The sequence below is a fragment of the Clavelina lepadiformis genome, chromosome 5 (assembly GCF_947623445.1).
Source record: "Clavelina lepadiformis chromosome 5, kaClaLepa1.1, whole genome shotgun sequence".
NCBI lineage: Eukaryota > Metazoa > Chordata > Ascidiacea > Aplousobranchia > Clavelinidae > Clavelina > Clavelina lepadiformis.
In genome coordinates, this window is record NC_135244.1 from 15,243,740 (window position 1) to 15,257,874 (window position 14,135).

At 36.1% G+C, this 14,135-nt stretch overlaps 1 protein-coding gene and 1 long non-coding RNA gene across 2 annotated transcripts; one reads left to right on the forward strand and one right to left on the reverse strand.

Moving 5' to 3' along the window:
• Window positions 1-1,239: 1,239 nt before the first annotated feature.
• LOC143460365 (uncharacterized) lies at window positions 1,240-6,670 on the reverse strand. The gene is made up of 14 exons (XM_076957841.1): window positions 6,261-6,670; window positions 5,757-5,870; window positions 5,545-5,620; window positions 5,159-5,348; window positions 4,813-5,013; window positions 4,501-4,683; window positions 4,083-4,236; window positions 3,854-3,974; window positions 3,641-3,750; window positions 3,358-3,535; window positions 3,094-3,269; window positions 2,691-2,854; window positions 2,262-2,459; window positions 1,240-2,086 (listed from the first exon to the last, which is right to left on the reverse strand). Exons 1-14 carry the CDS (start codon window positions 6,340-6,342, stop codon window positions 1,949-1,951), a joined length of 2,085 nt encoding a protein of 694 aa, XP_076813956.1. The 5' UTR covers window positions 6,343-6,670; the 3' UTR covers window positions 1,240-1,948.
• Window positions 6,671-7,424: 754 nt separating this feature from the next.
• LOC143460614 (uncharacterized) lies at window positions 7,425-13,167 on the forward strand. Its single transcript, XR_013117917.1, has 4 exons — window positions 7,425-7,657; window positions 11,043-11,237; window positions 12,225-12,309; window positions 12,876-13,167. It is a non-coding gene; the product is annotated as an uncharacterized LOC143460614 (long non-coding RNA).
• The last annotated feature ends 968 nt before the right edge of the window (window positions 13,168-14,135 follow it).

The following is a 14,135-nucleotide window of genomic DNA, read 5'->3' on the forward strand; positions in this document are numbered from 1 at the left end:
AAGATTATTTATTCCTTGTGTTTCGTTGGAAATGAAAGCAATTTGACAATCATTTGGTGCACTTAATAAATGACTGCTCACGTTGTTTTTATTTAGGGTGTTCCCCTTTCACGTTACGATGGTTTTGGTATTTAAACTGCATATCAAAATTGTTACGCAACTTCAATGAAGGACAAAAAGATCACGAAACAGTAAAACCATAGAAACATAATAATACATAATACACGTGTATCTCACTTTACGTTTAAACTAACAGGTGTTTGACTAGGATGCTGTTTCTTCCATAAACGTTGAGAAAGCAAATGCAAGCGCATTTTGTCTCTGCTTTGCTCTAGCCTACATCTACAAACTTCAACTGCACAAAATCACCCCAATTTGTTCCACACGATAACGCAACATAATTCTTTTTATACGTCACGGGCAAACATCTTTGGAGATAAAGTTTTGTACTTTTGTGGAAAATCATTCTCCATTAAACACTGCTTTAGTAACAACGTACTGCTGGACACCTCAAATGTATTTTTTTGGGAATTCAGTTGCGCAGCTGTTATCTGTGATGACACCTGCACAAACGGTAGCGACGAAGCAAAAAGGCATCGCGTTGGTAACAGAAGAACTCAAAGGTAATTGCTGATAATTATGATTTGAAATATACATGAGTGGACACAAAGGACGCTAAATTAGTAAGCCGCATTGTAAACAAAACAAAATTTTTTGATTGTGATATAACGCAGCTAATTTTTCCAAATGAATTTTATTTCAATCAAAATAATATTACTAAAGTTTCAGGTAGATTTTAAACGATAAACATAATGTTAGTTTCACTTTAAAAATTATGAATTATTTATTATTTTACCAAGCCCAAATTTTTCTTGTCTAAACGACGACTGTTCTAAAATGCAAACGGTGGAGATTGAAAAACTCCAAAGGTTAACGTTGAATTAAAATATTTAAACATTAAAAGGATAAACAGAGCAGAGTATTTCCAGAGGTCGGTAGATTACAAAAAACATTTGCCCCAATGTAATTTGAAGTCGCTATAACCTTTATCCGATAAGCGGCTATTTGCCGGATAACTTTTCCAGCCCTACTTGAGATAGCAGATCATGAGACTCATAGGCTGATCGGACCAAGTTTCAAATTCATGATTCCATAGTTTTCTTCACAGCGAAAATATCCCGCTGTACTTTTTGCAAGCAAAACCAGCAACTTAATATTTTTTATATAGCAACAAACCAATTATTGTTTTGAATTTTATTGGAGCAGCTAATATACGTAATCACATCTGCTGCGCAAGCAACAGGAATAAAATGATAGTTCAGTGTTGGTAGCATATTATGCTACTCTTCTACGCAATTACCATTCAGTGTGAGTTGAAACATTTAAAAGTGGAAACATTAAGTTAGTATAGTTTGCTCTAGTCTGCTATCTGAACGAAATGAGCCAGTTTTTTCAGCTTTAACGTATAGGCTACTTAACGTTTACAAGTTGTTTTTATAGGACTGTACTGAGTTCATTTGAAAACAAGTTTCAAAGAAATTATCAAAAAGACAGGTTTTGCAACAATAAAAACACCTTTTTAATTATAACCGTTTAAATTACGACTTCCAATTAAAACTCATGATTAAGTAGTATTATGGCAAAGTATAGTAAGCAAAGTAAGCGTACCGTATGGAAAATTTCATTATAAATTCACAGCTAACTGTTTTACTTATTTTCTTATGCTAGGGTTTTACATTGATTGAAGTTGTTACAATGTATCAACATGTACAATGTGTGTTATAATTTAAGGCAGCTGCAATGATTTGTCCGTACGATAAAAGTAAGGTTAATTGACATATCGATTGATTAAACCCCTATTTAGCTGGATAGGCCTACATACTCATTTATGAATTGCAAAAATTGTTCAAAATACAATTGCAAGCAAAACTTTGATGTTTTTTTTTCTCTAAAAATCTTCGCAAGTCTCTTCGGTTCTTCTATTTCTTGCGTCGTAGATGCGGTCGTGACAACAGCGTTGAGGTCCCCGGTACATGCACTTGTCGCCACAGCATTCTGCTCGTTGCCAGGGAACAATAGATCCAATCTGTTTCATAATAAATGCTGTTTGGTAAATTACCGTATGGTTTCGGCAAATTGCATGATTAAGTCCAAAAAGAGATTGTCATTGGCTCAGATTAATTCGAGGCGAAACATTCAAGCATATGTTTGGATACATCTCGATCTTACCAAACTTTAAATTAAAACATCAAGATTCTTACAGGGCGCAATTCGAACAGGCAGCAAATCGACTCCATTCTGTTATACGGTCGCCCTGCGCAACATTCTGTATTTTCAAAAGGTTTTTTATCTAAAATTCCGTCGCAGCAGTAATCGGTTTCCTTATTGTACACAATTCCGTCGCAGCAAGCAGTATTTTCTGGGCCAAATTCAAGGCTGGATAAGAAAAACGTGCGATCCTGAACACAAGAGAAAACAGAGAGTAAGTGTCACTCCACTTTGAAGAAACAAACAAAAAAATTGTCTTCTCATTTTGCGGCATTTAGGAATCTCCGAAAGTGATAAAGTTTCTATAACTTAGAGTTATTTTATGTTCATTTACTACTGAAAGTATACCCTTAAACCGCAATGATACACGCTGCTTTTTCCATTCCAACAAAACTTTTCGTTAGAAACCCATACATACTCACCGGTCGTTCACAGCATATCTCCTCAGTAGTGTTATACATTTCAACGCCACAGCACTTCGAAGTGAGGCGATCTGCTTTGTCGTACATAATCCCATCGCAACAAAGTTGATCTCGTGTGTCGTAGACTTGATCGTCGCAGCACTGAGCCCGGTTTGGAGGTACGCCTGGTTGAAATAACGTGAAGTTAAGCCATATAAAAAAAAAGCAAAAACGGTAAAATAAACCCAATGCATGTCTATCTCGTTTCTGACAGCGTTTTTCGAAGATTTTCAAAATTAAAAGGAATTTACTAATTTTTTGCGGGGTCAAATTTGACAAGCATAACCGTTCAAGTAAGTAGTTCTTTCATGGTTGAATCGTCATAATATATTCATAAATGTATTTATCAGCAGTGTCAACTGACCTGTCGGAATAGTGACGTTGAAAAAGCCACCACAACACATTTGAGTATTTCTGTCGTAGGGAGTTTCCCCGCAGCAAGAGACCTGCGTACTTCGGTTTGGATTAGGGCGAACTGTTGCACCACAGCAGGAATGGGTGCGAGCATCATAACCGACGTCAACGCAACAAGCTGGCCAACTGAGTAATTTAAAATTTAGAGCTCAGTTGCATCCGTTAAACCCTTCTACATTAAGTCAGTACGTTGCCATAAAGGCCGTGGTAATACCTAAATTTGCCATAAACTTCTCCTCCGCAACATAGCGTGCCCCCTTCAATGTCATAACCGTTTCCGCCGCAGCAGCTGGGATTTCTAAACGGTCCGGCCGGTCCATTATCGCAACAGATGGTCCTTTCTGACCCCGAATCGCGTTTGAAGTATGGATTACCACGGCAACAATCGGTTCCTTCATGGAAAACCATGTATTTAACAAGCGACAACACACTGGCTTTCCTGGTTCAGCCTTCACAGTTTTAAGCAGAAACTATGGTTATAAATCGCAGTTTCACACCTTGGCTTTTATCGAAAACTTGATCGTCGCAGCACATGCTTGTTTCTGTTGAATAAGGTTGTGTACCACAACATTCACTCTGATCCCCTGTCAAGAAGCTTAGAAGGCCCCTGTAAAACACAATTCTTCTTAATACAAGTGCAAGGTCTTACTTATATATAAAGCTGAATATATATTTCAGCAAAGGTGACCCGTCGGGAATAAATAACATACCCGCAACAAATAAAGTCTCTGTCTTCTTTAAAGTAATAGTCTGTCTCATCTCCAACGCCGCAACACGCGTTACCTCCAACGTCGCTTGTAAGGAATACATCACCGTTGCAACAAAATGACCCTAAAGCGAAAACAACAACTTAACACATGGAAAGAGAACACTGAAATGCGCTTGAAACGATACTGGTTTTAGAAATGACTTAGGCGTTACTATAAATTATTACACTACCTTTGTCGGGAAAGAAAGCAAACTGGGAGCAACATTCCGTTCCTTCCGTCTCCGTGCTCCATAGGTTGCCGTCGCAGCAGATTGACTTGAGTGGGTTGTATGGAGTTTCTTCACAACACTGGTCAGCATCCTCGATGATGGCAAATACCTCGTTCTGAAAGTAAAATAGCACAAAATGTTTATTTCGGGAAGTTATCCGTGTTACTTATTGTACTACAAATATTGGTTTAGTATTAGAAAGTATTCGGTTAAAATCAACACTAAAGTGGGAATTACTAACAGAAACAAATAAAAAAAAAACTAAAGAACTTATAACTCATCCACAGACCCAAGCAGTTTAAGAACCTCAGCTATAAAGAAACAAAAACTTGATGAATTTTAAATAAACAAATATATGTTCGATAAAACTGGGACGAACGTTACAACAGACGTCAAGATTAGGATCATAAGGTAGCGGGTCAGGCTTGCTGCCACAACAGGCAGTTTTGTTTATATCTGGCGGGTCAACAGAATAAAGCTGACTGTCACAACAAACGTTGTCTCCAATTGTTCCAATAGTACCGTCGTCTCCACAACAAAATTGTACATCTATTTCAGCAACCTGCAAGAAAACATGACGTAAATAAACTGCGAGTGTATGTCGCTTGAAAAGGTTGTTCAGAAAAGCTGTCGCTTTCAGATTCAACCAGCGTCTCATCAAAGTATATAATTCTCAGCTTACGCCACTTACATTGCCGTTGCAACAAATTTGAGTGCTGGGAGCGTAGGGTGTCTTAAGGCCGTCGGGAGTCTCACAGCAGGCAGCACGGGAATTCGGAACGTCGATCACTTGCCCATTTTCGCATGGGCAAGACTGTCGTCGGCGATCGTAAGCGTTTTCATCACCACAGCAGGCGGCGTTCTCCCTTCGAGTATTCGGTGGGAAGGGAACCTAAACAATTGCATCTGCTAATTTTTAATTGTATTTTTCATGTGTTTTTTATCGTTCTTTTTGATGCACCATTTTATGTGTAGATTGTGTACGTAGACCAAAAGAAAAACTTTGTTAGATTAAATGGTAAAGGGATTACCCTTACCCTGTGTGCATTGCAGCAGAGGTCTCTGGACCAGTCAAACACTTGAGGGGGGTCAGGGTGCCCATAGCAGCAACCTTGAGCTCCCCAATTAATTCTTTCAGTTCCACAGCATCCAATGCTGTAAAAGTTTTGTGGAGTTTTGGCATGTCGTCTCCCGTGTCCTGTCCACCATTCACAGCAGTGCTCATATCTAAAATGTAGCAATGTACCGTTTAAAATAACTGTTCTGAAAAAGCACTGAATGTCAAACACAGTATAGCTTGCGTTTCTAACTAAAATGCAAAAGTTAGAGATACTTTCTACATTGCATCAGTTCTTAAGAATGTTGCTTAAATTCAACACGTATATAAAAGGACAACCAATTGCTAAAATTTTGTACACTATACCGAGAATTGTATGGTTGACCAAACTGGATAGAGCCGCAACATTCTTGTCCCGTAGCGTTGTTCACAATTTCACCGCCTTCAAAGTAAAAATGTCATGATAAAATAACTTATAAAAATCACCATATCGTACCTGAAACTAGTTCAACAAAGTGGATTAATGTAATGTAAATGTAGTGTGTGGTGACGCACTTTACAGACCGGACAATACCTACCACAGCAAAATGAAGTGCATGTGTCATATTCGATTTCTGTGATAGTGCCATCATCATTATGTTTTGCGCAAGCAGCGATGCCGAACTCTCTTTGAACTGTGGCAATCTGAGGTCCTGTGATTTTGAACATTAAAACGTTTTAAAAGAAAGAGATAAGTCAATAATCTCTAGACACAATAGAATCCATTTTCGTTAACCAAATAGCATAATTGGGCATTAAATAATAAACTCTATACGAGATAAGCTTTATCCTATTACAATGTTAAGAAAATCGGTCATGGAACAGGTACCGATATTTAGTTTAGCTTTGCATAATAACCGCTTTAAGGTCTTTCATTATACTTGACACGTGCATTGATATCACGGCACTGGTAAAAGCACTAGCAAAGAAACGGACTACATTAATAACTACAATGCACGGGATACAATAAGATAATTCTAAAATTTTTGGATAATTGTGCAACGGGACTCAATCTCACAGACTAAATCATAGTTACATTATACCGTCTCCACTTATCTCCTCGTCTTGGCAATGCACCCCAACCAACAAAGCAGCGACAACAAAAGCCACTAATTTTACAGCCATAGTCCTAATACTTTAGTATTTAATTAACCATTAGCAATTAGTAAGGAAAAGATTCAAGATTAGTTTAAATTAATAGTTTATGTTTCAATCTCAATCTTAAACTTATGTTTAACAAAGCTTAGACAACGCATACTCTGCCTGTTTTAGCTTGTACAAATTGGATTTTTGATTTTGTCTTTCCTGTAATTTGTTCTATTTTGTCATTCCTGTCATCTAAACTAATCTGCAGCAAACATGAAAATTATGTTACTGCGAAATAATCCAATTGTCACGTTTTAATAATATACAAAACACCTCTAATTAACGGACTGCTTTCAAAAAAATCTAAATAAACCAGTTGTAGCCTACTGTCTCAGATATTTCGAAAGTTTGACGAAAGTAAATCACTTGATAAAGTGCCAATATTACGTCGAAAAACTCGTTATACGTGTTATTCCTTTCTTAAATTGCCGCAAGATATACTAAAGAGTCACTCCGTGCAATGATTAAAAGAAAACTCTGTGACTAATCCACTCTTTGAATGTTAACGTCCATTTGAATTTGCAGGAAACAAACTAAGGGTTGACGTGTGATGCCATTATTAAAATGGTTGTTAACTATAAGAAGTCACCACGAACGAAACTGCGTTTCGAACGTAACAGCAAATCGTGAGTCAAACTACAGAAATCGTTCACAACATTCCTTTCAAAAAGCTTATAAATTGATTAATGTGCACTCTGATATACAACAACTTGTTTGATTTTGTGCTATTCTGAAGAAATTTCAAATCAAGGTATATTTTCTTTCTTAACATCACGCCGTTTCATACCTTTGAAGGTACAAAGTTGTTTGTAAAAACTTCTTAAATAGTCAAAATTTTGCAGAAGACTTTTTCTACTGCATTACATTACCATTTACAATGATACATACGTGCGTCATTGTGCAATAGGAGGAACATTATTATGGATGAATATGTGCCTGGTTGTATCAGCTGTATCACTTTAGCCTTGAGGCTGTAATAATTTGTGGAGCTAACTTAATCGTTGTTCAAAGCTAAGTTGTAAAGCTGCACAAATTACAGCATGACCTTTTACAATGAGGCAAACACTGTAAGATAGGTCAAGTAGATATACGTTTTGAGTCAGCTAAACTTATCTGGACATGAATTGCCTAAAAAGGCAATAACCAATAAATTTTATAGAACCCTATAACCCGTAAGAGAACAGCGTGTGTTAGATTGTTCAATGATACGTCTCTTTGATGAATAATAGTCTTGTGGGAAACGCCCGCGTGATAATATTATCCCCAGGTGTAATTTGATCAACCATGGAAAAAGGTCAGTATATTATATATATGACATATGTGGCGAGTTGGTTTAACAACGGGCTTGCAGCCTTGCAGCATTATCGACGTTTTGAATCGCCTTGCGATGGTAGCTCTCTGTTAACTACGATTGTATAAGGCTGCGCTAAGGCACTGTGAAACGTACGTTCTGTTAAACTTGCAGATATTTTACAGTTTGAATTCATTTATTACCTCTCCTCCGACCGATTGCCGAATTACAAAGCAAACCTCTACCATACTATAGTAAATAACAGTAAACACAAATATAGCGCTAAAAACACGCAATCAATTTTGCTTTATAGAGTAAAATGTACGGCAAAATACCAATAAACGTACAAGGTCAAAGAAAATGTTTGTAAGAATAAAAAAACAATCGTGTACTGTTATCATGAATCACATGAAAGATCGAAATTATGGTAGAATTTGCACATTACAGAAAAAAACAAAGTGAAGTGTGCTTAGTGATATCTTAAAAAACCCGAAGTGTCACCATTGTCAAAGTGGAAAAAGACTTTACTAGTTACGAGCTAGTTAGCCCAAATTCTGGTACTAAACTACTTGAAAAAAGCCACTCGAAATAAAATTTATTTCAGTTGAATGACAGCATCTCTCTTCACTGTGAAGTGGTAGGATGGTTGGTTGGTAATGACACAAATCGCTTGGCAGGCATTTTTTTTTTCATTTCAATGATTTGTTGTTCAAAGTTTGATGTCAAAGTGATGTAGCCTAAGACTTAATTTTGTGACGAAAATTGTCGATAGTAGTATGGGCAATCAAAAATTACTACAAGCTGTGGCCAGTACAGATGAAATCAACTTTGAACAGTTTATGTTTTGTCCTGAAAATGCTATCATTGCAGTAGAAATCCTGTACGGAACGTTTACGTCAAAACGATCGTCATGCTACGATGCACATCGTCAAGCACATGTCACACTACGGCGAGTGCATTGGCAGACAAGTGACAAACTTGGAAGGCTAGCGTGAGATCAGGCAAAATATACAAATGTTTTAGATTTTACATGGCGAAAGACGAGACTGCCGAAGTACATTCTTTCCGAGGTTAAGCTGCTGTTGAGAACTTCATTCTAACTTTATCTGTAAAAGGACTATTCTATTTCTGAAAGAACAAATTGTTTTCAAGGCAGTTGTTGTAAGTCACGACTTAAGAAGGTGTTCGTATACGTTCGTGGGAAAGCATAAGACGTTTTCGACGTTTTTGAAGTGTTGAGAGTCTTTTCGTTCATGGAAAATTATTGTACGCATATGATGTACTAAATTCGAGAAAACACAGGATAAAGATCTTACAGTTGTAAACAAACAACACAATCCATACTCTGCAATACGTCAAGCTTCTTTCGATTTTATCGGTCTGAAGCAAGAGATTAAGTCACATATAATTAAACTACTGATAGATCGCCACATGATAGTCACAGAAAGTTACGCCACGGTATCACATCACCATCAAGAAGACCGCGTTTTACGCAGTAACGACGTCACGTTTAATAATGTAATGACTTTATCCGCTATTTTTATGCTCACGATAACGCCTTTTCCATTTCAAACTATAGCCAAAGAGTGGAAACATTTGGCTAATGTTTTAGATAAGGGTGAACTGCGTATACAACACACAGCTTACGTGACAGCCTTTAATATGTCAAACACCAAACCAATCTAAAATCGTAAAAAGTGGACGACGTCTGCCCAATGCAAACTTTTACCTCGGTTGTTATTATTCAGTAGACCAGGAATTCCAGGCCAGGAGTGCGAGATAAACTTTTTGGGGGTGCGAAGGCAATTGTTGGGATCCTAAAGCATTTAACCGTTGTTAATCGAAGGCTACATTTCAGTTCATTGGGACACATTTACGCCTCAATTTGAGTTGAAAAGTTTGATCTTCTTTTTAAGGAAGCAATGCATCAAAGTTTTCTGGGGGTGTGAGACATAAAAAAGTGCAAAGGAAAACCAGCTTCAATAGGCAAATGTCATTATGGCAAAAACTTTGAATCCATAAATATCTCAAATTGACAAAAAACGCATATAACAAAACTTGAAGTGACTATTTCAGCGGCAAATTACAACGTTGGATAATGGAGCGAGAAAGGACCGAGAAAGAAAGCAAAAATGGTTAATTTTTCTTCAGGACGGTTACGAGGTTGAACGTAAGATTACATTGTCTTGGTACGTAAATTGTGCAATTGCAAAATTTCGTCTCCAGATTTCAGCAGAATCAAGTGAACGCAAATACAGCATGTTGTCAGCGCAAATAGAACACGCTAAAAATCCCCATACACAGTACTTTGAACCTAACCAAAATTTGCTTGAAACGACAAGTCCGGAACCCTAATAAACCAGTTTCAGCAAATAGTACTTCACTTCGGGCTTCAGTTAAATGCCAATAAAGTGATTGAAAAGCCGATTATTCAACATAGCAAAGGTCTTTTCTTATTGATATGACGATCTTTTAATATTGGCACGGAGCGAATTTCTAGGGCAGGTAAAATTACAATCGATTTTGCGGGTTACCGCTGAATAATAAACTGGAATCATAAAGAATTGCGTATTCAGTAAATTTAGGTTGGATCGAACGCAAATATTACTTCACATAAATCAAATATGCACTGTCTTGGTAACTTTATATGTATATATATATATCTAAAGGTACGTTTTATTATCGAATAATTGCAAACTTTTTGTTTTGTAAAAGAAACCGGTTATAGCTTACAAAGTTCATTTTCGACAACTTCTGAGTTTTCGTTTTTAGCCAGTAACGTTACAGCCTTGGCAAATATAACCTTAAGTAAATTGATTGTCCAATAAAAATTGAATATTTTTTAATACAGGTACTTTGCTTTTAAAAACACATTTTCCGGATTTGGTTACATGAAAACTACGAACTTGAATACATTCCAGTCAATGTGCATAGATATAGGCTAACCTTTATATTGTGAAAAAGCGTTTCTCGATTTCGTAGCCTTGCGATGCTTTAATAACAAAGTTGCAGCCGTAAATGAATGCGTCTTTACTGATTAGTGAAAGAATATCAACTGTTGTGTTTCTTTATGCTAATTTGAAGAATTGTGTTATTCTCAGCCCCATATTAAGCTATCCACGATTCCCGTTGGTTTTCAGTCGACTTTGGAACTTATGTAATTTCAATTTTTGTCCAAGTGTTTTAACTTTTGGCAGAGGCTTTAGTAAATCCTCAGTCACTAGTCAGAACGTTGCTTATTCAAAATGAATTATAAGTGGATTAGAGCGAACTGAGGTTTTAGTGAGTGGGTGGCGATAAACGCAAAGAAGTGGTATTCATTCACTTCTACAAATACATGACCATCAACCATGTCTGATCAATGAATTATTTATCTTTTATATTTTAGACGATTTCTGTTTGTGCCATCAAAACAATCACATGTAGGCAAAAGTATTTTACTCAAGTGCTTACTCTGGAGTATGGAAACTTGAGACTATATTTGATCAATTTCACGAAATAATGACTCATGCTGGCCCAACGTCATCAACCCATCCCGAAAGCGTCAGTTTCAATACAACTCTCGCAGATTTCTCAGGTGATGGTAAGTATATCGCTTTTTATAATCTATACTGTACTATTAACGGAGAAATTTGTTGATTAACTGCCTAATAAAACAGTATATCCATTACCCATGCTGATTCAAACACTGTATATAAATGCAATATAGCGTAGTCAGATAGTTTAAATGTAAGATAGAATGGTATGTAGATAATATATATTAAAAAATATACCACAACTTATAAAAGGCACCAAGAAATTAATGTATATATAATCGATTACAATATAATGTTACTAAATGTTTGCAGTAGACATTATATGCAAGTCTAATGTATTTTATAAGAAGATAACGATATAACAATGTGCATTGTAAAATTAGACATTGGGAACTAAAAAAAATCGTAAATGCCAATTATACGCGTGTAATATCACATTCCTTGTACAAATTTATCTAAATGCGCATTTATTGACTTATTCAGTAGACTATAGTGATGACATAATACGTGCAACGTGCTTATCTTAGCGCTATGTAACGCCACAGAACCTCCGGTTCATAGAAAACGTACGGAAAAGCTTTTACTGTGACAAAGAAAGAGTAATGCAAACGCAAATTTTGACGGTAACCGTGTGTATAAAATCTGACTTCTAATCTATATCTGTATGTGAAAACAATTGCTCTTTTGCCGACTGCATTTATTTCCTCAAAGATATACGCGAAAGCACGCATTGATTATGTTGGCCTGAATAATTCATTAAATTGAGTTAAAGCGAACTTACCACGGTTTATATTTGTTAGGTCTGTAATGTGTTTAAGGTCAGACAAAGGTAGACTTTTTTCAATTTTAGCTTTATGTTTTAACAAACTTTTCCACATTTTAAAACAATTTTATAACAAATACAGAATGCTTCAAATATATGGGGCAGCTCTGTCAAACGCAAAACGAAAAGGCAATTAGAATACTTTGGTCGCCTATTCTACGACTGCTTCAGTTCAGTAAATCTAACGTAGTTTTTAATATTATGTTTACAGACGGAGAGGTTATGAGCTTTCCCTTGATGATTACTTTTATTGTGCTGGGAATTCTGTTCTTGGCAGTTCTATCAACAAGATTTTGGTTAATTTTCTATTTCAACCATAAATTTTCAAATAGCAATTAAATTTATAAAAAAAATTTTGATGGAAATAATAGTACAGTGATAAAATAATAGGTGCCTATATTAATTGCATCAAAGCAATGCGATAAATTTGGGAATAAAATCATTATATAATAAATCATAAAATATTGAAATAACATAATCTCCAATTGGAATAAGGCCGACACCATATTTATTTGAGTGCTAAAAAGATACCTATTGATGCTTTGATAGAATTATTCTGGTTATAATACTATTCTGTCATTGATATCAAAATGCGTCCGGGAAATAGTGACAATATCAACGCGCAAAACGTATTATATAGTTACTTAATTCCGAATTAGTAATGATGTCTGCTCTTACAAAAGGTTTGACCTATTGCGACACCCTGCGTCCAGACTTTGTAAATATTTAAAAGATTGGTTACAATATAGAACCTTGGTTTAATTGCAAATGTATGTCATTTCATATTGCCGAAAATAGATATTTTCTGTTGAATGAATTGCCGTAACATAAGTAACACATTTTGATAAATACTTAATTGCAGGAGCCGATGGAAAAAATCTGATAAGCATTTCGGAAGACATTTGAGGCGAAATTATTTGTACAATTGGTACTGAGGATATTTAGCATAAATTTTCTCACTGTGAAAAAATCATTTTATTTTCTACCATGTGATCGTGCAAAAGATCTATTATTGCCGCTTTGTGACAGTACTTTTCTTATGCTCGTTGTTTTACTGTGGACCTGGTCTACTATGATTATATAGGCTTATAAGTTGTCATTACTAACATCTTACGCCCTATAGTACCCTAAGAAAGGAAAAAACATCGTAATAATTGACTTGCTTATATTGAAAATGGTGTAGCCTATCGTATTCTTCATCTTGCACTTCTGCTTGTCCCCAGTGTTTGATTCAAGCAAGTTATTTCAGGACGAGGCAAAGCGCTCGGTAAAAAGTAGGCTACCAAAACTACATTTCTTGTTCACAAATAAGACATTGTATGAATTTCAACAAGAAATAGGCATCAGAAGCACGTCAGAAGATTCAAATTACTAAAAATATGTCAACTTAAAGTCAAAGCCATTACCGCACGGTGTCTCTTGTCTTGCAAAAATGCCACTAGATATGTGACTAAAGCGCGACCTTTATTTTCCAATTTACTTGTAAAATACAGATATTTTTAAAGCAAGCGTGTTACCTATGAGCATATATGAGCAAATCACCCAGCTTATAGCAATACTTTTACAACAACTTAAGATGCAAGCAAGTTTTTCAGAATAAACTACCGATCAAGTTGCCAAATTTTGTTTGCTATAAATGCTGCACGTAAAACAGACAACTAAGTCGTTTTCTGGTAAAAAAATAACCTAAGCGTACAATACAATTCGTATAACATTTCGTAGATCTCGAATAAGCTTTTGATCCGGTACATCGAGACAGACTAGGAAGTGCTGAAAAAGTGTAATATTGATGGAAATCTATAGTACAGTGTAGCCAATATACCACGATATACGTCTGCCACAAAGTTGTTTGTGTCAGTTTGAATTGCAAAGTCAAATCCGTTCACTGTGAATCGGCAAAGGTGTGTGCTGTCACCTCTGCTCTTTATAGTTTTTATGAACTGTTTTGACAGCAGGTACAGCCAAGAAGAGTTCGTCACGATGGAAAACAGTATAGGATCAGTTAATTAATTTGAAATACAGTATACTGAGAACAGCACCTGTCTTGTGGCACATTATACGGACATTCGTCGCTATCATAAATGGTGCCTTGCGAACAGTAATTTCGGGTGTCTGTATCTCA